Below are 22442 nucleotides of genomic sequence, written 5' to 3' on the forward strand. Positions count from 1 at the left end.
CCCGGCTCTGCTCCAGCCCCCAAAAGAAACTTTTCCAACCCCCCACCCCACCCCCCACCCCGGCGCTCCGCGGAGCGCTGCGGCCGCGGCTGCTTGTTTGTTTGTTCTCGCAGCTTGGCTTTTTTTTTTTTTTTTTTTTTTGTAAATCTTGTTTTTTTAAGGAATTGGGAAGCAAAAAAAAAAAAAAAAAAAAAAGCGGCCGAAGCCCAGCCCCAGCCCCGCGCCCCCGAGCGGCCCGTTCCGGGTGGCGGGGCCGGGGTACGCGCGGCGGGGGCGGGCGCGGGGCTGAGCCGAGGCGCGGCGGCCCCGGGGCCCCAGGTGAGCGCGGCGGGGCCGGCAGTGAGCCCGTGGTCCCCGCCGCCCCCCGCCGTCCCCCGCCGTCCCCGCCGCAGCCCCCCGATGTCCCAGCCCGGCAGCCACCGGCCCAGCCGCCCGGAGCCGCGCCGCGCCGAGCCGGCCCCGCCGCCAGGTACCGGGGGGCTGCAGAGGGGGGGCGCGGGGCTGGGGGGGGGCGGCTGGGGGGGTGTATAAGGGGGGGGCACGGCTGGGGGTGCGCGGCTGGGGGGGTGTATATGGGGTGCGCGGCTGGGGGTTGTACATGGGGGGGTGCGTGGCTGGGGGTACGCGGCTGGGGGGGTGTATATGGGGGGGCTGGAGGAGTGTATATGGGGGGCACGGCTGGGGGTCCGCGGCTGGGGGTGTATATGGGGGGGGCACGGCTGGGGGTGCTCGGTTTGGGGGAGGTGTATGGGGGGCTGCGCGGCTGGGGGTGCCTGTATGGGGGAGTTGCGCAGCTTGGGGGGCGCAGCTGGGCAAGGGGTGCGCGGCTTGGAGGGGGCATGTGTGGGGTAGGGGGTGCACGGCGGGGGGGTGCGCAGCTTGAGTGGTGTGGGTGCATGGCTGGGGGGGTGTGCACAGCTCGGGGGTGCGTGGTTGGGGTGAGGGGCTGCACAGCTGGCAGTGCACGGCGCCGGGGGGGTGGGAGCACGGCTCGGGGGCGCACAGTTGGGGTGGGGGGTGCACAGCTCGGGGGGGTGAGCACACGGCTTGGGGGTGCACGGCTGTGGGGTATGGGGTGCACGGCTTGGGGGAGGTGGGCTCAGGGGTGTACGACTTGGGGTGGGGGATGCACGGCTTGGAGGGGGTGGGTTTACGGCTTGGGGGTGCACGACTTGGCGTCGGGGGGTGCATGGCTCGGGGTGGATGGGTGCATGGCTTGTGGTGGGCAACTGGGGGTGGGGGGTGGGTGCACAGCTGTGGGGTGCCCCGCAGGGGGGTGCATCTCTGGTGACGGTGCGTGTGCATGGAATGGGGGGTGGGTGGGTGGGTGCCGAGGGGCTGCATGTAAGCACGGTTTGGGGGGGGGGGGGGGGGGTGTTTAGTGGAGTGTGTGTGTGGCTGGCGGGGGGGGGCTGCGTGTCCAGGAAGGCTTGAGCATGTGTGTGCGTGTGCACGGTGCTGTACAGTGGTGCGAGGGGGGTCCCTGTGCATGTGCTGGGTGCGATGTGAGCGCAGCAGATGCAGCCGAGCTTCGCTGCACAAACTTTGCAGCAGTTTGTGTAACTCAGCCAAGCGCACAGGGCAGCAGCCGGGGCGTGGGGCCAGCCAGAGCTGAAGGGGTTAAACCCCCCCCACCTACCCCGGGGCTGGTTTGAGGGGCTGGGGGCTGTTCTGCAACCTGGGGGGTCTGGGGGTCCCCACTCCGCAGCAGCTTGTGGGGCTTTCGCAGCAGGATGCTGGGGGGCGGCAGGATGAGGCCATGGAGGAGTGGATGGAAAAGTTTGGGGAATCCTCACTTTTTCCATGGGGCTGAGCCCCTCGCCTGGCGGGGCGGTGTGGTGGCTCTGCCTGGGGCGTTAGGACCTGCACTGGTGTCCCACGGTGGTCGGTCCAGGTCCCCACCAAGGTTCAGGTGTGGAAACTGTTATTAAAAGTCCTGATGTGTGAGAGGGGAAAAAAAAATAATGCCGGAGCAGGAAGCTGATGGCAAGAGGTGAAACACCTCGTTGTTCGTGCTGTCAGGCCAGGCACAAAAGGGGCCAAATCCATCCCGGGACCAGACCCCTGCGTGCTCCGCAAGCTGAGCGGGCAGGAGCACCAGGCATGGGGATGCACAGGAACCGAGCTCAGCACTGCTGGATCTCTCCCCTTGTTGGCTTTGGCCCGGAGCATGGCTGGGCCCAAGTTTCGGAGAATACATCCTCTTGTTCTCTTCCCCCTGCTTTTCCAGCTGGATGCTGCGGGCTCCGCTTCCCAGCTGAACTCGCACTGCTTTGTGCTGCAGCCGCGTCCCGGGGCTGAGGCAGCTGCAGGGGCTCTGCGGAGCTCGTTTCTCTGGATTTCCTTCCATTCCCTTCCCTCTCCAGGTGGGAAACGGTGAATTGTTCATGCACGGACCTAGTGCAAAAAAGCTTTTGCACGGGAGCTTGCCACCAGCCTGGGTTAAGAGGAGCTAGCTACTAGCTACTATAAGGTCACTAGCTACTGTAAGGTCAAGTGTGGGTTATTTTAAAAAAGTAGTTTAGCAATCTGTTAAATGTGTCTGAAAAAATGGCCGCGTAGCTTTTCCACATTCCCGGCCGCTGGCTGTGCCGGAGTGGTGTGTAGGTAGAGCAGGATTCATCCTCCTGGTTGTACTGGTGTCCTGAGCAGGAGCGGTGGGACCCAGCCGAGGTGCATCCCAAACCAGCCCCTAACCCACCTCCTCTGCCCCAGCTCCTCCTTGGAGGGGGGCACGGGCTGGATGGGGTGAACCTGAGCAAAGCTGGACCAGCTTTGCCTCCTTGAGACCTCCCTTTCTAGGTTTGGGGGGGTGGGGGGGGTGGCAAGGGGGTCTCCAGGACACCCTCACTTTCCATCTGCCCAGGCTCCAGGGACTGAATTTCACGCCAAGAGAATATCCCTGCCCTCTTGCAGGGAGCAGCTTTCCGGTTGCATGTCTGGAGCGTTGGATTCTTGCTCACATCACTTCGGTCTGTCTCGTCTTTTTTGGTTTTTTTGGTGAGCGATGAATGGAGGGGGCCTGATGTGCTTTTCATGCCTGTTTGGCCTCGTGACGTTTGGGTGCAGGGCCGTTACCGCTTGGGCAGCGTCCAGGGGCTCTGTCACGCACCACGGAGCCTGGGAATTTTTTGCTCCACTCCCTTTCCGATGCTTTGCAAATTAGACCAGCTAATCTGGTAACACCAAGCCTGTGGAATAAATTGGGGAAACTGAGGCAACGGAGTTGTTTGGCCCAAGTTAGTGCGTTGTGGGTTGGCATTGCCATGCTTGGTCCTGTTTGCCAGCCTGAGACGAAGCCCGTTTCCCAGAGTTTGTTCCTTGTCATCTCTGGAGACGGACCTGGTGGAAACCAAACCCTTGGGATAGCCAGAGGTAGTTTGCAGAGGAGCCTGGGGGAGAAGAGGCAGTGGTCTGCCTGTGTGGAATATGTGGGCTATAGTTACTTAACGGAATTCACAGAAAACAGGAGAAAAACCAGAAAGCCCTTTGGCTGCTGAGATTATTTTTGTCGTTTTACTTCATGGGGAGGAAGAGGAGGGAGAGCAGGGACAGCGGGAGAGGGGCTTCCCTTATGGGAAGCAGAGGCAAATCCATCTCCAGAAGAAAAACCTTTCCTTCAGGTTTGCCTCTGCTTGCTCCCACCTCCCTTCCTTCCCTTCCCAGCAGGACATGTGCTGCGTGGGGCCACCGCCGCGTCCCCCCTCCATGTCCCCCCATCCGTGCGTGCGTGGCCCGCAGCAATGTGGCTCTTTGCTGGAGCTGGGCAGGGATGGGATGCTCACACGCACTTTTTTCCCTCTAATTCTTTCTGCCTGTTCCCAAGGAGTTTGCCCCGAGGTGTAACAGGAGGTGGAAAGCTGTTGTAGCTGTTTTGTGTTACAGCTTTGCCCGAAATGCCTGAGTCCAGCTGCCTGCACAAGGATGCTGCCACCCTGCTCGGGGTCCTGAGCACCCACGGGTGCTCTGAGCATTGTGGGGCAGGGGAGGCTGGGCAGGAGTTGGTGCCATCACTTGGGTACCCGTTACTGGGGCTCTGTCCTGCCCCGGGAGGGAGGCAGAAGCAAAGGCAACTCCCTCCAAGGTCAAAATAAAAAAGTCTTTGCCTGTCTTAGCACTGACTTAAATGCAACTGGTTGCAGATCTGCATGCAGACATCCTGTCAGTGCAAAGGAGGCAAAATAAAAAGCCCTGAAAGAAAAAAAAAATTCTTTTTATCCCTGATAAAGACTTTTTGCACCAAAAGATTAACTTTGGGGTGTTGGGTTTTTTTTCAGAGTTTCTCATGAATCTGCTCATGAAAACACTTCATTTTTTTTTTCTTTTCTTTGAACAACAACAAAACTCCAAAAGACCGAAAAAAAAAAAAGGCAGATTGCTGGCTTTTTTCAAATGTTTCTGGATTTGAGCAAAACAAAGCAGGCCCTTCGGGGCTGTGCCGCTTGCCGCCCCAGCGTCCCGCTCCCTCTCCAGCTCCTTATTGAATTTCCTTGGAAAGCGCCTGCTCGAGTCTATTAGTTGCAGAAATCCAAGCTGTCCGCTGGGCGTTTGCTGTAGTTTTTCTGATATTTCCCAGAGCTCTGCCTTGCTGGGGCCATGCCCTGGGCAGCCTCCTGCAGGATGGGCACTGGCAGCCTCCCGGGGCAGCGGGATTTGGGGCAGGATGGAGCCTGGGTCCCTGCTGGTGCTGGCAGCCCCTTCCCTTGTTCCCCCCAGGGTGTCACACTGGGGTTGTACTGGTGGGAATGAGCTATTGCATTGTAGCAAGGATGGGGTATTGGGATTTTTTTGGCTCCAAATCCCAATCTTCAGGCTTTGCCTGCTGCAACCACGCTCATGCCGGCTTTCGCCCATCTCAGATCTTCAGCTGGGCTTTGGCAGCCTCCTTGCGCTCGGTGTTTGACCTGGGGGGGGCAAGTTCCCCCGCTGGCTCTGCTGATAGATTCCTGGCTCTGCCACAGGACAGGGAGCAGGCAGTACCTTTGGGAAGCGCTTCCAGCCCGCTCCCATCCTCTCTTGGGATGCTCCCCCTGGGCGCGCAGGAGGCTCCAGCACCAGCTCCTGTCCCCGGCACGAGCAGCCATGCCCGGAGCAGGATGGTGCTGACCCAGTTTGGCTACTTTCGGTGATGGGCTGGGGCTGAGCTGCCGGTGTTCCCCACGGTGGCTGTGCCTTCCCACCAGGAAGAAGCGGGTCCCCTGGCTGGCTCCAGGAGCAGCGACTCGCTCCACCCGGATGGCTTCATCGTTGGCCAGCCTCGCCGCCTTCCTGCAGCGAGCAGGCACGCTGCTGCCCTGCAAGCGGTGCCCAGCCCCCTTCGGACCACCCTGCAGCTCCTCCAAAGCTACTTTGGGGTCTGTGCTTAGAAAGAAACCCCAGCCCAGTGAGCACGCACGCCAGCGGCAAGCTGAGCACCAGGACTATAAGCTTTTAGGCTCCATCACCGTAGGATGTTGCTTCGGGCAAATCCCTTTTACGTGCCTCAGTTTCCCTGCTGGGTCGAGCAGTGATAAGGTTCCGTCTCACAAAGGCTTAGAGCTGCAGCTGTGTGAATGTTAAATATATATGGGTAATGTGTGATGGGCCCTGCGCTGGGTAGATCTCAGGATGAAAGGTGCTGCATAAGTGCAAATTATTATTCTTGTTAATAATGATGTCCACCAGCTCACATTTATCTGCTCTTCAATTAACTTTTTTTAAGGACTCTTAGCATGTTAGAGAGAGACAAATTTTCCCTGGCAGAACCTGTACTGGTTTAACCCTGTAAGGTTATGCAATTACTGTACTGGCATGGTCCTTAATTAGACTCTCCATAATTTTCCCCAGCACAGCGGTGTGGCTCCTTGCTCTGTAATTCCCAGAATCTGCTTGGATCTGATAGGCATCGCATTAGCCACTTTCCAGGCTTCAAGGATAATTGCTTGTCCTTAAGGGCACCTGGGATGTCACAGGATCTCCTGCATCCTTCCTCCATGCCAGGCTCCCATGGCACGGAGGGTTTTGCATCTTTCTGGTGACCAGGGCGGGGGGATTAGCCTGCACCGTGCTCCTCTAAGTCAATGGAAGTTGACTTAACCCCAGGCTGGATCTTTGACCCTTTGCTTTTCCCCATCATTTTTCTCCACTTCTTGGCCCCACGGTGCGTTTAGGGTGTTAGAGGTGCTTTGACTTGGCAGAGCCGGGGTGTGATGCTGGGAGATGGGCTGGCCGGGCAGCTGGGAGGCGGAAACCTGGCTCTGCTGGGTCTGGTTTGTGTTCCTGGGGCAAGTTGGTCCCTTGTCTCCAGCTTAGGCTTAGAGATCACGGCTTCCCTCGCACCTGCAGCTGCTGTCCTGAATGCTGCCTTAATACATTTATGTTAAATATATTCTTATGGCATAAAGAATAGGTCCTCACCGTTGCTGCTGTAACAGAGGGGCATGACAGTGATTTTATTTCTTATCTTCCCTGAAACCCCTTCTGGAGGGCTATTCCCACCACCCTACTGTCCTCGCTCTCGGGTAGGAGCAGCTCTTCCATGAGGGCTGGTTTGTGCCTCCTTTGCAGGAGCCAGTCAGGTCAGTGAGGACCTTTGGGTGACAGAATTTGTAGGGACACCTTGTGCCCCACACCTGGAATCGGGGCTTTGTCATCGCCAGGGTTTTGTCATTGGCCGAGCTTTCGGCCGAGGTCGGACACAGGTGGACTGGATAGATGCTGGTCCTGGCCTGTCTGGCCAGCCTGAAATTCCTCGCTTCCTACCCACCCAATGGCTATAAATAACAAATAATAACAACTCCCAGGCTGGCAAGCTATTTGGGGTTTTGTGGGTTTTTTTTGCTTTGTTTTGCTTTTTTGCATTTAGGAAGTAACTTTTCATAGAAACCAGTATTTTTTGGACCAGATTCCTCATTGTCCCAGAACTGACCTGTTTATCCAAAGCATTGCCCAGGTGAACAGAGACACACTGGGGCAAGGGAAGCAAAGCTGTGCTGGATCTGTCCCGGGCGTGCTGGGAGCTCTGGGCATTTCTCCTCATTCCCCTCCCGCCCTCCTTTTCCTTTCCCTGAATATCATAGAATCTGAAAATGCTTTAGTGCATTAATTTCAGACTGAATGTAAATAAGCTGTTCGGACTTTTCCCAGTTGAGCAAACTTTCAAACTAGAATTTTGCTTTCCTCTCCTCCAGCCTGGCTCATGGGATTGGAAGGATTTGCTTCAGTGCCATCTCTTCTGCACTTGAAACCACTTAATCAAGCTCTAAAATATCCCTTGAATAGGTCAGGCAGACACCTGATTGGGCCAGGCAGCGTGTATGGGCAAACCAAGAGAGATTACACACTCGTTTTATCTGCATAAAACAGATTAGAAAGCTCCCAAACTAAATATTGCTGCAAGGTAGTGTGTTGTTAATGGCAAACGCCTCGCTAGACTTGTCACTGTTTGTGTCTCCATCCAACATTATCTCGTCCCTGACCAGCCATTCCTGAGGGATTAAAGGGAGAGGGAAGGGGGGGATGGGGGGCTCTCCTGAGCATCTCCACATCGGCAGGAGTCGCGACCCACGGCATTCGGTTTGGATGCTCTCCAGGTCCAGAAGAGCTCAGGTGTGGGTCCAGACGTGTCAAGACCCTTCTACCCTTTGCAGCGGGTTGACAGCCCCTAATGCAAGCACGCTGCCTGCCAAAGAGGTGGGATTCGCTTCGGAGCTCGCCAGTCCAAGCCTGTCTGTAGCTGCTTGTGTTGGAGGCATTTTTTTCTCCCGTGCTGCCCGTCAGTGTGGGGCAGCGGTGATGGGCACGTGGTCACGCAGGTGAGGTGTCCATCCCTCTCCTGCCACCAGATTTCTTCCATTTGAGCCAGAGGCACTGGGATGGAAGAGTGGCGGATAAATCAGAGATCCCAAGCAGCCAGATGGATCATCTGCTGAATTAAGCTACAGCTCAGGAAAGCTGAGCAGGAGCCGTGGGACAACCTGGGTGGCTTTGACCCAAGAGCATGGCTCCAGTTTTCCATCTTCCCACATCCTCTGTGCCTTCCCAGCTGGGGGTCTGGGCACCACAACCAGCTGCAGGGAAGGAAACCCACAGGTCCCTGTGAGCCGTGAGGTGCTGTGGCCGTGCTGCTTGTGGTGTGGCTCATGTTTGTGCTGCCGGAGATGCTCTACCCCATCCCGGCTCCGTGCAGCCAAGGGCTCTCACCAGCTGCTGACACGCTGCTCTTTCCTTTTGTTTGTCCAGCGCTGCGGGGATGGGCTAGCTCAGTCCTGCAAGCTCATCAGGAATTAAAGTGTGCCTCCCGGCCAAAGCACAAATAATTGTTCCCCTAATCAGAACAGCCCGTGGCTTCCCCAGAAGCTCCTGCAGGCACTGGCCCTGCAAAGCGGGTCCTTCCCGCAGCTGGTGCTTCGGGGGGACCGTTTGGAACATTGGACTTTGCAGGAGTATTGTAAGATACTCGAAGCCAATGAAACCTTCCAGCTTCTTTACGTTTTTCCTCTCCTCCCTCCATTTTTCTCAGTTCCTGAGATGCTTGGTGGACTTTGGAGCTTACTGATGCCTTGGGGCTTTTACAGCGGGTGGGTCTGGACTTTGTAAATGGGAAGAAAGTCAGAAAACATGACCCCCGTGCATCTCCCGGGCTTGGTCATCAGGAGGCAAAGAAAGCAGTTCCATGTCTATCGGCTTTCCTAATCTTTCGTACCTTACGGCAGTGCTGTGATTTATTGGAGCCTGGCTTATTATTTTTAAGTGCTTTATTATCTCTGTTCTGATAAACAAAACATGTGAGTCGCTCTCCCCGTGCCGCGTTCCCTTCATTTCTCCCTCGTGTTTTACCAGAGGTGGTGCAGAATGGGGAGCAGAGACCTGGACTCTCATCCCGGGCTGTTTCTCCACCATATGATGAGCGTTCACCCCGGCCAGGAGGGGCTGGGGGTGCAGCTGCTGGGGGGGTGCAGGCAGGTTTGGGGATGGATGTCCCATCCCGAGGGACAGCTCTCCTTAGAGTTTGGGCCACGTTTTGCCCGGGCTTGTAGTTGGTTTTAAACGTGACAGGTTTAGGACAAGCCTGGCCTTGTTCTGGCGGCAGCGGGGTAATAGCAGTGGAGGGAAGAAGCCAGTCGGTGCCCTGGTGTCAACAGGGAGAGGGGACCCTGGGGGGCTTTGCCTTGCCAGGGGACCCGCTGGCAGACCCCAAGGATGAAGGGATGGAGCCTCTTTCCCCACTCACCCTCTCTGCTCAGCTTATTGTGGTTTGGGGAGCAGGAACCCTTTTCTCAGGGGTTTTGTGCCCCAAAACAAGTGTTTATAAGTGTGATGAGGGCACGAAGCTGAGGGGCAGGGGATTATCTACACGGGACCCCTGCAGAGCTCGTCCTGGTCCATGAGAGGTGCCCGGCAGTGCCAGACAGAGCACTGTGAGCCCCCCTGTGGACAGGGGTCAGGGGGGTGGCATTTAAAGGAGGAAGGGGAGCCAGGCAGCTGCAGGATGAGCCCGTATCCCAACGGCTGTGCCAGTGCTGGGGTCTCTCTGTCCATCTCTCCCTGCGCCATCAGGGGTGATGCCTCTCCTTTGGGTGCGTTTTGCCAGGCTTGTTTGAAAGCTGCCGTGCTCATGCACACCCAGTGCTTGAGCATTTCCCTGTGCATTCCCACTGCGTTTCCCGGTGGGTTGGAAGGTGCCTGGGAAGTGCCCAGTCCCAGCAAAGTGGCGGTGCAGGCAGGGCACTGTGGGGCAGAAGCCTGCGGGGTTTGTGCTGAGCCCACACGTGTCTGGCTGCCCCCAGCCCTACCCCCGGATCAGGACCAGGAGAGCAAACAGCCCTTCTCCCATCTCATTCCCAGGGGATGCCATGCGCCTGGGGTCAGCACCATCTGTGTGCTCCCCATGGACATGCAGCAACAGGAAAGCCAGGCTGTATAAGGCAGGGAAGGACCAGCTTACCCAGATGTCTTTCCTGTCTATTTTTGCCTCTCTTCTGGCCAGCTTGTTCCAGTGGGAGTTAATTTAATTGCCATCTTCCTCCCTGCATCGCTGTGGTTGCGTGTGAGACCTCTTGTTGTGCAGGGTAATTATATGTGTGAAGTGGACACGGCAAAAACGAGCCTTGTCTCAGCCATCGGTGGACCAGCACGCTTGCCATCCGCACGGCCCGGTGCCGCTGCTTTCTCGCAGAGCTCGGGGTCTAAACAGACCATCCGTATCCTCAGCCCCTTGGGAACAGGCACGGAGGGGCAAGGAACATGATGGAGGCAGCGCAGGGTGGCTAAGGCAGAAGCAGGGACCAGCTGGAGCTCTGCCCGTGCACACAGCAGCTGCCAGCCCTTCTCCCACTGCAGCACCTGATTTTCCAGCTCCTTTTACCAGTGTGAATTGCTCCCTGCAGAGGGGAGCACTGACCTGGGGGGTGAGAGCAGGGCAAGGGATCTGACGGTGATGGAACTGCTCTGGGGAACCCCAGACTTTGGTCTTGATTTGGCTTTTAAGCCCTGAGCGCACTCCAGGCATCTCATGGCAGAAGCCGGAGCAGCTCTCCGGCTGTGCTGATGCCCAGCGGCTCAGATCCCATCCCCGGGGACCACGCGGGAGCTTCACCCTTCATGCTCTGCACCAGGTGCCTCTGGCTCAGGGCTTCATCCAGAGCTCCTCAGCCATCGGGGTTTTCATGTCTGGCTTTGAAAGGCTTTAGATCAGGTGCTGACTAATCGCCGCAGGTCTGACTCAGGCTGGTCCAGGTTGGGACATGACAGAGGACATGGATGCAGCAACCTGTGGTTATTATTCACCTGTACACCACGCCTATGTGCAAACACCTATAGGTAGATGACAGCTTGCTTTCTTCTCCTCTCTTTTTTGCCCTGGGCTTTCCAGGGACATGGGAACGAGTTTTCTCCTTTCTGGGGCTCGTGTACTCCCATTCCGCTTGGCATTTGGAGGTAACATTGCTGTGCAAAATTCAGCCAGAGCAGCTGGATTTCCCTTGGTTGAGCCTCAGTCGCCACACCGGGGAGAGCTGCAAGCAGGGCTCTGCATCGGGATGAGTTTTCCTTCCCAGCAAACCCCGCCACAGGAGCTCCCATTCCCCCGGCTGGATCAGCATCCTGCGGAGGGCAGAGAGGTCCCGCGGGGAAACTGAGGCAGGTGGATGAGCACGCTGGGCGGAGCGGAGCAGGGAGCTGAGCAAGCATCGCTCCAGGCTTTTTGCAATGCCTTTGCAGCATGGCCAGGCTCCTGCCGACCCTGGGGTGTGGATGGGGCCCTCCGCCTCCCTTGTAGGGCCTCTTGTTTTAGTCCCTATAATTATCCGTGTGAGGTCTGCCTGCCTTCCTCCCCGGCTCCTGCTTGTAGGACCTCTTGTTATATTGAGTATAATGAAGTGTCCAAGGGCTCTCTTCCCCCCACCCGCCCTTGCCTGCCTGCGTGTAGGACCTCTTGTTATAGCCAGGGAAATTATGGGTCTTTGGTCTCCCTCCCTTTGCCCAAGCTATAATTTAGTTTTATATAAAGTGTGGTCCAACCCCTGTTGTGCAAGCGGTTGCTATTCCGAGTGCTGGGGAGAGGGATGGGGCGGCGAGGAGGGGGCTCGTGGGGGGTGGGGGCAGTGCAGCATCGCACCGAGCAGCCCCCAGCATCCCACCATGGGGAGGGGCGACAGCCCACAGCCCACAGCGCTGGCTCGGGGGGAGGTGGTTGTACCTTCTCCTCGCTGGGTTTCTGCAGGGGGTGTGTGGCGGTGGGGTTTATCCCCACAGGCATAACACATCTCTTGTTCTGGGTTTTGCTTGCCCAGGGGGTCCCGCAGGGGGATGCTCCTGTCCCAGGGCAAGCAGGAACACGAGGGGAGGTGGTAGCCGGCTTCCGCAAGGAAGACAGTGGCCCTTTCATGGGAAGGGGAGATGAAAAATCCAGCTTGAACTGCTGAGTGTAACCAGATCCCCTGGCTTTTTAGAGCAGGAATGTGGGACCTCGGGAAGGTTTTTGGGAGGGTACTGCTGAACCACTGGCATTGCAGTGGGGTGAGCAGCTGCAGAGCGTTGCAGCCCCGATGCTGATCTCGAGCAGCCCCAGATCCCTCGCCAGTGCTCCAGCTCTTCCCCCCGCTGCGTGCTCCTGGCTGCAGGAGCAACAGGCGCAGCTGGATTTGGCTCCTGCCTGAAATCAAAGTCCCAAAGCACTGACTGGTGCCATTGCAGCAGCTGCGGACACGCTGCAGTTGTGGTGGGTTTGGGTGGCTGGGGTCTCTGCCCACAGTGCCGTGCACCCTGGGGTGCTCAGCTCCGACCCCGTTTCTCTTGCAGAGGCAGGTGAGACCTCGCGCCCTTTGCCCAGGCAGACGCCAGCGTCACCGGCCACAGAGCCCCGGCCGCCCAGCCGCCCCGCTGCTGGCCCCGCCGCCCTGAAGAAGGAGAAACCCCTGGAAGATGATGAGTCCCAAAAAGTCCTGACGAAAGGCCCCCGGGCCGAGCTTGCAGGCGCTCCCGAAGCTGTGACATGTGAGTGTTTCTCCCCGTGAGGGTCTGACACCTCCAGGTGCCCGTGCTTTGGGCTGCTGCCATCTAATCAGTCAACAGGGCTCATTAAAAAGGCAGGCAGCTGTGGTGGGAAGCCATCTCCTCCCTGCTCTGCTCTTCTCCACATCAAAGCAAAAGGTTTTAGCTGATCGTGAGTCACTGGGAGCTGGGGAAAGTGAAGGGCGGCATCCAGCAGTGCCGTGATGCCTCTCGCTGCCCTCATCCTTGGGACCAGCCGGAGGCAGAGGCGGAGGAGGGTGGGCAGCTGGAGGAGCTCTGGGTCTTGTTGGGGTCCTGCTGGGATGCCATGGTGGGAAGAGGGACCGGACCCTGTGGGAAGTAGCTGGCTGCGGTATGGAGCATCCCCCAAAGCCACAGCGGGAGAGAGAAGAGCCCCCAGCCGAATGGGCTCGGTGGCTGCAGCCGCAGGAGGGGAGTGCAGCAGCCCTTTGCTGGAGCAAAGGGAGATGCCTCCTGCTGGGACAGCTCTTGCCTTGGCATATCCAGGGCAAGGGTGAGGCTGGTGCGAAGCCTGAACGAGCAGGGGACGGGCTGGGCTGGCTGCGCTGAGGATCTGGTTTGGCTGGAGGCAGTGGTGGAGCCAGCAGCACCTCCCCGTTCCTGCTGCTGCAGACCTGCCGGTCCCCCCGCCGTGAGAAATGCCGGGGTGGGGGCTGGGGTGCCCTTGCTCCCTTTCCCATTGCAGGGGCGGGAGAGCAGAGCTGGCAGACGAAGGAGACCAGGGGCCAGGCTCTCCTGGAGTCACGCCGTCCATCCTTCCCTGGCCCCCAGCCTGGATCCGAGGGTTTCGCTCCCGGGCTGCCCCTTACGCACACAGCCGTTCCCCTTTTGTTGGATGCGAGCGTGCAGCTTTCCCTTCCAAGGGGTGTAAAGTGGATGGATGCATCCCAGCGGGGAGAGGGAGGGTGGGAACGAGGTTGCAAACTTCGAAGAGCGGGCAGGCAGGGTGGGAAGGGGAGGGGATGGCAGAATCCGGGCGCTCCTGACGGTGTACGTGGAGCGAGGAGAGCGCACGTTTCCTCGAGCAGAGCTCGAGCCCTTGCAAAAAGCATCTGGGAGCTGGGCTGGCTGCCCACAGACATTCTGCACCTCTGAGTCACGCTGCAGCCTGCTGCACCCTGCATGGCGCGGCCCCACGCAGACCCCTCCCCAGCCCACCCCCCTGGGGCAGCTGCCCCGTGGGCCCCGAGGCTGGAAGGAACGTGGCCACCGGCATCTGGGCTTGCCTGGGTGCTGGGTGCTGGGAACCCCCTCCTTCCCCTCTCCTCCGTGGGAAATGAGGTTCAGCTCCCTGCGCAGCGTTGCCTTTGGCATCCTTCGCTTTGCAGCCTGCTCCTCAGTGCATCCCGCTGCGGCTGTTAGCGGGGGGTCACCATTGCTTGTGGGGGGCAAATTCCCCCCTTCAGCAGTACCTGGGGAGCACAGGTAGGCTCCCCCCATGGGAGGTGAAGAGGGTGATGGTGGCATTTTCATGCCAATCCGGTCAGGAGGAACTGGGCAGCAAGCGGCTGTGGGGTGTAGGGTTGTGTCCTTTGCCAGCGATGCCAGGATCAGCCCCCCACCCCGAGGCGCGGCGCTGCTGGTTAAAGCCTGCCATGGTTCTTAAATAAATCTGTCCTCTGGCAGTTTGGGGAGCAACCAAAGTGGGGATTGCGGGTTTGGGGCTCTGGGTGTTGAGTTTCAGGCCAGAGCAGCAGACTCCGCTCATGCAACCGCAGTGTTCCAGTTTGTCCAAGCCCTGTTAGCAGCTCGGGAAGATTGGGCAGAGCTGATGGCCGCGGGGGGGTCACAGCAGGGTGAGGACTGTTGCCGTCTGGGCATCAGTCCGCCGAGCCCCTGTGATGCTGCCGTGGGGGAACCTGAGCTGAGCCAGCACCGCAGCTGTGCGGGGGAGCATCGTCGCGGCTGTGAAACACAAAGTGAACATCCAGGAGGTTTTTCAGTCGTTGACAAGCCAAAGGCAGGCGCTTTCCCCCAGAGCCCTGGTGTCCCACCCCAGTGCTGGTGGATAGATGTGGTGGGGGCCATTGGGTGGGCTGGTGCCCCCTGCTCCCATCCCAGCACTTGTGTTACTATGGAGTGTTACACACTGCTCCCCCTAAGCCTTGGGTTCAAGATTTATCTTTTAGAAGAGCTTTGGGCCTCTGTGAGTTGAAAGCTCTCTTAAAAAATGGAAGCGATTTTTCCTGACTTAGAGAGGGGGATTACTGGCTGCCTTTCGCTGCCACTCGCTGGAGCCAGAGCGTGATTTTGATTTACAAACAGTTTAATCTGAGGAATGCAGTGAAATGGAGAATGCCAAAGCGAGCGCGTTGCATGCTGCTGCAAACCCTTGGAGAAAGCCAGAACTCGAAGCTGCAGGGTCAGACACGGCCAGCCAGGCTGCGGTGCGGGTCACTGGGCTCTGGGTAGCCCTGGGCACCATGGTCACCCTCCGGCTCAGTGCCACTTGGTGCCACCTCAGTGTGGCAGGTCCAGGGCACTGGAGAAGGGTGCATGGGAAGCCAACACCCCAGGAGGGTTTTTTTGGGGAGCCAAACCCAGGGGGGACACACATCCCATTTTATCCAAGACCTGTTTTCCTTTCTTCTTTCTGCCCTTCTCCCACCCCTCCTGCCTCCAGCCTGCCCAGCTCCAGTTATTTTGAGTTCTCTTCCCAGCACGTATCAAAGATGCAACATCGCACCCAGTTGAACCTTCATTCCCAGCCTGAGCCCGGCTCAGTCTGGCAGAGCCGGATGCTGGATCCATGTGCTTGTGGTTTTTTAACCTCCATCTATTTTTTTTTCGCTGGCGAGGGCAGATGCAGGACAGGGGCCGTCTGTGCCCCCTCCACCCCGTGGGTCCGCCGTGCCCAGAGAAAGCAGCTCCTGTTCCCGGCGGCTGGAGGTGCCTTTGCCCTCGAGCCTCTCGCCTGAATCATCCCTTGTTTACCGCCGCGGGAAAGGAAAAGCAAAATTTGGCCAAAGCACCATCGGGCGGGATTTTATTTGTGGCTTCAATCGCCGTTGCTGCCGGGGGGAGGGGAATGGACGCTCGAACCCCCTCCCTTGTGGTGGGTTCCCAGCCCTCTCCCCCAGCGCACGGACATGGGGAGAAGGACGGCAGCGTGGGGACGCGGTGCTGAGCAGGAGTGAGGGGCTGAGCCATGGCGCTGGCTCCGGGAGCATCCCGGCAGGGCGCGGGGCTGCCGGCCTCTCACACGGCTGCAGCGTGCGAGGGAGGCGCAGACAGAGCAGATAGTTATTTTCCTCCTCCTGCAGAGAAGTTCAGCCAGAGGCTGGGGAGGCCTTTAATTAAGTGGCCTGGGAAGATGAGCAGCCCAGCTCTTCGGTGGCGCTTCATCTTCTCTGGCTGTATGGAGAGCGATGGGGACAGCCAGCAGCTCCGTCTGGCAGCACCGTGCCCGGGGCTCATGGGATGGTGGTTTGGCCATCCATGGGGTGACTTTTAGCTGGAAGCAGCCACAGGCTCTTCTCTTCCCCACTTGGCCCAAGGCGAGCGTGCCTCACCGTGCCTCTGCTCAGCCTCAGTGGCTGCATCCCTTGTGCCTGTGCTGGCAGCAGTGAGACCCCAGGAGACCTCCTTCTCCAGGTCCTCTACTGGGTTTTGGCAGCGTGTCCTTCACAACATTGTTTCTTGCTCTTTTTTCATCCCTTCCTCTCTCTGGAGCCTCCGTCTCCTTCCCTCCAGCCATCTCTTCTTCTCCATCCTCTTGGACCATGCATCTGTTGGCATCACGTCTTCCCAGCCACGAGGCTGGGGATGCAGTTCCCATGCGGTGGCAGGGAACCTGGGATGTGTTTCTTCCCCAGCAGAGCACTGCAGGGTGGGCTTGGGGGGATAACATGCTGTTCCTCCCCCCCAGGCCAGCCCCAGGTGCGAGCAGCCCCACAGCCCCCCAGCCCCTGCACCCACCTGCTGCAGAACGGTGCTGGGCGGGGGCCGGATCCAGGCGGTGCCAACGGGGAGGCGGGGAACGGGGTCTTCCGCCCCCTCCCCAGCACCCAGAAGCCTCACCGAAAGCTGCAGTCACACCACTCCATCAACAGCCAGAGCAGCAAGAAGAGCAAGGGCAGCTCCAAGTCGGCTTCTTCCCACATCCCTATCGAGGCACAAGAAGGTACGGGCTCTCCCTTTCTAGTCATTCTCCTCCAGCCCCACACCCCTTGGGGTCTGTCATGTAGCATCCTTCCAGCCAGGAAGGGCCCCCCCCCTGGACCTGGGTGCCAGCTCTCCTCCGGCCCCACACCTTTTGGGGTCTGTCATGTAGCATCTTTCCAGCCCACCTGGACTCCCGGACCTGGGTACCAGCTGAGCTCCCCTCGTGGCGGCCTTCTGCAGGGGGGGTGCTGAGTGGGGTCATCTCATGTCCTCCAGAATGGGTCTCTCTTGGGGTCTGGGCATGTCTTGGGCAGCTGGGCATGGCCCTGGGTGTTGAGGGAGGCTGCTGGAGCCATGCCTGGCTCCCAGCCCCTCTTCCCATCCCTTCCATTAATTCCTGAGGGAGAATTCCCACCTTTATGGGGCTGAGCATCCATCCGCCGGTTGCTGTCTCCCCCAGCCAGACGTATCCTTCCTGCCCACTCTCTGTTCCTCCACAGACTGTTGTGTCCACTGCATCCTCTCCTGCCTCTTCTGTGAGTTCCTGACCCTCTGCAACATCGTGCTGGACTGTGCCACCTGCGGCTCCTGCACCTCCGAGGACTCCTGCATCTGCTGCTGCTGCTGCAACTCGGGCGAGTGCGCGGACTGCGACCTGCCCTGCGACATGGACTGCGGCATCATCGATGCCTGCTGCGAGTCGGCCGACTGCCTGGAGATCTGCATGGAGTGCTGCGGGCTCTGCTTCTCCTCCTGAGGGGCCGCACTTGACGGGGGAGGGGACCAGGAGTGGGACCCCCCAGGCTCTCCCACAGTGGCCAAGGGTCCAGCCGGTCCCTGAGCTGGCGTGAAACACCGAACAATGGAGCCTGGCGAAGGAGAGCGATATCCCCCTTTGGAACCTCATCCTGGGAGCTGGTGAGCCAGGCTTGGGTCCTGCCTGGGGAGGGGTGAACCCGTAGGGCCACGGGGGCTCCGGGGGCAGCCAGCATCCCCTCACGCTCTACCTCTTCCCTGCACCGGGCCGGTTCGCTGAGGATCGCGGGAGCCTCCTGCCACCTGAGCCGAGAGCAGGAGCATCCCGCAGAGCCCCCAGGTGCCACCCCAGGGTCCCAGCTTTGGGGACAGCCTGTCCTGCTGCCACCGTGCTGCCCCAGGACAGGGCTCCGGGTGCATCGCTCTGGTTTACGTGGGGTGGCACAGAGCATCACAGGACACCTCCAGGGCTGGGTGCAGCGCAGAGCCTTGCCCCCTGCCCGGAGCCCACCGGCCACCGGGAGATGCCAAAGCCTTCTGCCAGGCTGCGGAGCCCCGTGCTGTGGGATGCATCCTGCCAGCCCCTGCCCCTCCTCAGTGCTGAGTTCGGCAGCCGAGTGCAATACACACAGCCTGCTCCCTTCCCAGTTTCACCAGCTGGGAAGAATCTTCTTCACCGGTCCCTGCAGCAGGGTTGCGGCTGGGGGCCAGGGCAGCCGGGGTTCGGGGAGACCCCGGAGCTGTGCCAAGCTGTTACCCACCCCGGTGTGTCCCAGGGGAGTGGTGGGGCAGGGTTTGTTTGGTGCCAAATGACCCCCAGCAGTTGTTGGCCCCATCCTGCCAGCCCAGGGACAGGGCTGGGTGGGGGTGGAAAACACCCCCTCAAAGGGCTGGGGAGAAGTGGGGGGAAGTGTCATGGTATTTTATTTTTTTGTCCTTTTCGTTTGTTAACTGTAAATAAAGGTCTTTCTTCATTTCTGACCAATGGCTGCCCCATCATGTGCTCCGCAGGGCACTCCCAGGGGACAGCTGCTCACAGCCACACCGTGTCCCCCATCCCTGTACCTGCACCCCATCCTGCTCCCAGCTGCAGGCACGGGGGGGGGGGGCAGGGCTGGCACAGAGGTTGCAACGCTCCTTTGGCCTTGGGGACATGGGACAGCTCAGTGGCAGCCCCAGGGTGCTCCTGCTTTGGTCCTGGTGCTGGGAGGGGAAATGCAGGAGGATTCCTTGTCCTTTGCTCTGGGGAACAGGTCGAGGTTCTGGTGTGCCGCAGCCTGGCGCCAGCTCCCTGCCCTGCACAAACCCTGGCCCTGCTGCCCCACCATCCCCTGCTCCTCCGGGGGGTCTGCCCTGCAGCACGACCGAGCTGCTTCATCTGCTCCAGGGGCACAGCATCCCTAAAGGAGGAAGGAACTGATGCAGATTCCCAGCTGCAGGGCTGGGGTGACCAGTGGCTGCCCAGGGTTGGTGTGAGGCAGTGGCAGCTGGCCACCCTTGGAATCTGGGTGGCCTTGGAGGCTGGCAACCCTTGGAATCTGGGTGGCCTGGGTGCTCCTGTTGCCACCTCCCAGCCCTGCCATGGGACCACCAGCCGTGCCATGCCATGCAGGTAAGGGACCATGGCTCCCCACCGGAGTCTCGCTGCCCCTCGGGGGGCTCAGCCATCCCAGCAAGGCTTCTGCTGGGCTGAAGTTGAATGAGGAGGGAAAAATTACTTAAAAATCGAGGCCAAATGGGTCAGTTGGTCACGGTGACACAGGCTGGTTTGGGATCTGGGCTGCCTGCCCTCCAGCGCAGCCGCTCAGCCATGAAACCTATTTTTAGTGGTGAGCTAAAGGCGGTGGGAGCCCAGTGCGGTGCAAGTGCATGGAGGGGAAGAGGATGGTGCAGGAAGCCTTCCTCCACCCCATGCACGGCAGGGAGGACTCAGGGTGGTGGATTGGGGCTTATAGCCCTCTGGCACGGCTGCCTGGGCTGAGTCCCAGAGCGGGGGGCCAGGGGGGTGGGATGCACATAGCTGCCCACCCCGGGATGGATGGGACTGGGGCCCCATCCGGCGCTTGCAGGGTCAGTGGGAGCTTTTCCATGGGCTCTGGCTGAGGCTCGGCTCCAAACAGTTTGCATCCTTGGCAAGGAGGGATGGACACGTTGGCCTTCCCCAGCCTGGCCTCACTTGTGGTGCTAATTAGGGAGGTTTGGAGCTGGCAGGGCTGCTCTCCCCACCAGCCGCGAGCGCTGCTGGAGTTGATTAATGGAGAACAGATTCCCCCAGCACAGGAGGGCTGGGTGGGCTGGCCGTGCCATACGTGCTTGTGTCTCTAGGGCATAGGAAGGGGGTGTCACGCACCCAGCTGCACCCCCACCTGCTCCCTACCTTTGCTCCAGCATCCCATTTCCTTTTAACGCTGCTCCCAAGGGTCCAGGTCCCCTGTCCACCCACCGCAGCTTGAAACTCATGAGCAAGGCTGACTGGGGACGTGGGGAGCAGAGCTGGGCTCTTTCGTGCAGCGTGATGTACTGCTGGATGTATGTGATACTCACGCCTACGAATGTACTTTAATGATGGCTGCCTTCGAAAAAAACGCAAATAAAATAGCAGTTGCCAGTGCAGAGCTACCCAAAAGCACAGCTCAACCCTGCAGTGATGTGCTGCAAACCCACCCTCAGAGATCCGGCTTCCTCCGCTGGCTGTTCAGGGCTGGGTGTTGGAAGGGGCAAGGGCAGACTTTTTTCAGCCCCTACCCCAAGCCTGAGGGACATTCGCTGCCCTGAGCAGTGCTGACTGCTCTGCTTACATCCCAGGTACTCCTGGAAATCACAGGGACAGTTCTGGGATGTGGGAATGGCAGATCGGAGCAACTCGAGTCCCTGGAAAGGGCTTGAAAAGCAAAGTTCAAACCTTCTCCTGGATGCAAACTGATGCTGGCCATCCACCTTGCAAACCACCAGGGAAAGCAAGAGTTAAACCCTCCTGCCTGGGAATTAATTAACAACAGATGTGGTCCGTTTTAACTAATTACTCTCCTGCCAGCACTTGGTTTTTATGGTTCTCCCAGAGCCAGGAGCCTTAGCACGATGCCCATGCAGAGGCTGGCCCCGCAGGCAGGGCTTTACTGGGCACACTGGGCTTGCCTGCCCTCCTTCCCCAGCCCGGCTGGCCCCTCGTTTGCTGTCTTTAAGTGAAACAATTCAGTGAAATGGGCTAAAATTCATCAAAAAGTCCATTTTACCAAACAACTAGCATTGCTCTGTTGTTGCTGGTTTTTAAAGCGGCTCAGTGTCAGGGTTCCTCCCAGGAGGGACACGCGTCGCCTCCCCGGGATGGGCAGCGCATCATTGCAAGGTGCTGCTTGTCCGGTACTCGGTACTCTCTGCTGGTGATTTATTATGGATGGGAGGTTGGGTGTATTAATGATGGGAGCTTATTGTCTAATTGCTAATAGACTGCCAGGGCTGCGCGTTCCTGAGGCTGCATCTGTGCTGCCGGGCTCCCATGCTGAGCGTGTCTAGGGATGTAGCCGGTGTACAGCAAGATGTACAACGGGAGGCTTGGAAAATACGCAGGAGCTGCAGCAGGCAGGTGAGAAACCCTTCTGCTTCGGGGCTGGCTCACCCCTTCGCCAGGAGGTTTCTGGGCTCCCTCGTTCTCCGCGGCTGGAGGGTGTTGTAGGGGATGAGCCCTGCGCTCGAGCAGCTCGGATGCACCTCTGCTCCTTCGGTGGGGACCGCTTTCAACAGCCCAAGCTATTTCTGTCCGCAATCACAATCAATAAAGCGAGAGAGAGGTTTTATTTTCCACTCCAAATACTTTCTTCATCCTGTTTCCTCCCAGTTCACACGGCGGACTGGGGCGCGCTCCAGCAAGGAGGCCCACAAAGTTGTCTCCTCCTCCTCCTCGCTGCCAATGCAGTCCCCCCCCTCCTGCTCCTGCTCCCACTCCTGCTCCTGCCCCAGCTCCATGCAACCCCCACGGTCCCTTCTAATTCACTGCAATCCAAGAGGAAGGTTTTGCTGGGGTTGGGGTGGGGGATCGGGGCGAGAAAGGCATTGCACACACGCATGGGTGCACACACACAAAAGAAAACACTTTCAGAGCCAAAGGGAAAAAAAAGTAAAACTAGGTCTTTGGAAGACACAGCAGTTCATGTAATCCCAGGTTCTGCTGAGCTGCCTCCGCGCAGCACGGCGATGGGGGGACGGGCCGAGGGGAGACGACTGCAGTCTATTAAACTTCCTTTGAGAACCTGCCAGACTGACAACAGCTGGAAGGAATTAACATTTCAGGTCCACCAGCTCCTCTCCTCGCTTTCACCCTTCCCCAAAAACCAGCTTGAGGCCACAGGGCCAGCAGCATCACTTTTTCCCACTCCTCGGCATTCGGTGGTATCTGGTCTGAGCTGATTTCTTCTTTGATCCCGAAGCTGCCAGAAGTGTGAGCATCTGCTGCACCATAAATCCCAGTGCCGGCACGAGTGCTGAGTTTGGCTCCCTTGTATCCTAGAGGGTTGGGACTAAGGTGGGATGTCACAACAGTCACAAGCCAGGTGCCTGCAAGCCGTCTCATACCTCTCAGCCTCCTGCACAAAAGACAACGCTGTAAAAGAAGGGAAAACTACCCAGGCTGCCAACTGCGCAGCGCAGACGCCCTGCACGCGTGCGAGATGCAGGGAATGGTTTGTTGGCCGGGGAAACGCCACCGGCTGCCAGGGAGCCCGTGTTTGCTGTCACTTTGGGGTGTCCTCATGCCATGCATGCACCCATGCCGGGGCCAGCCTGCGAGCTGCCCGTTCCCTGATGATGGGGACCTGCCAGCCCAGCCCCCCGGCTCCTTCACTCCATCAGCAGGAGCTTGGCAGGAGCAGGGTGGGACAGCTCTGTGCTGCTGTCGCCAGCAGAGATTACACAGAAAGTTATCGTGTCTCAGGGGAAGGGGGGTGCAGAAGCTGTCTGAGCTCGGCGATAGCTGAAGCAGTGCAGAATTGGCAAATGCCGGAGGGTTTCACTGCCAAACGGCAATCTGCCTGAAAGCACCGGCTCCTCCAGCCAGCCTCGGAGGCTGGGACCCA

General features: G+C 59.0%; 1 protein-coding gene across 1 annotated transcript; it reads left to right on the plus strand.

Annotated features, from left to right (window-relative positions):
• The first annotated feature begins 223 nt into the window (after positions 1–223).
• MDFI (MyoD family inhibitor) lies at positions 224–18407 on the plus strand. Its single transcript, XM_055728416.1, has 4 exons — positions 224–469; positions 12280–12474; positions 16382–16636; positions 17118–18407. The coding sequence occupies exons 1-4, from the start codon at positions 400–402 to the stop codon at positions 17372–17374; spliced, it is 777 nt and encodes a 258-aa protein (XP_055584391.1). The 5' UTR covers positions 224–399; the 3' UTR covers positions 17375–18407.
• The last annotated feature ends 4035 nt before the right edge of the window (positions 18408–22442 follow it).

Source organism: Falco cherrug, chromosome 16 (assembly GCF_023634085.1).
Source record: "Falco cherrug isolate bFalChe1 chromosome 16, bFalChe1.pri, whole genome shotgun sequence".
Lineage (NCBI taxonomy): Eukaryota > Metazoa > Chordata > Aves > Falconiformes > Falconidae > Falco > Falco cherrug.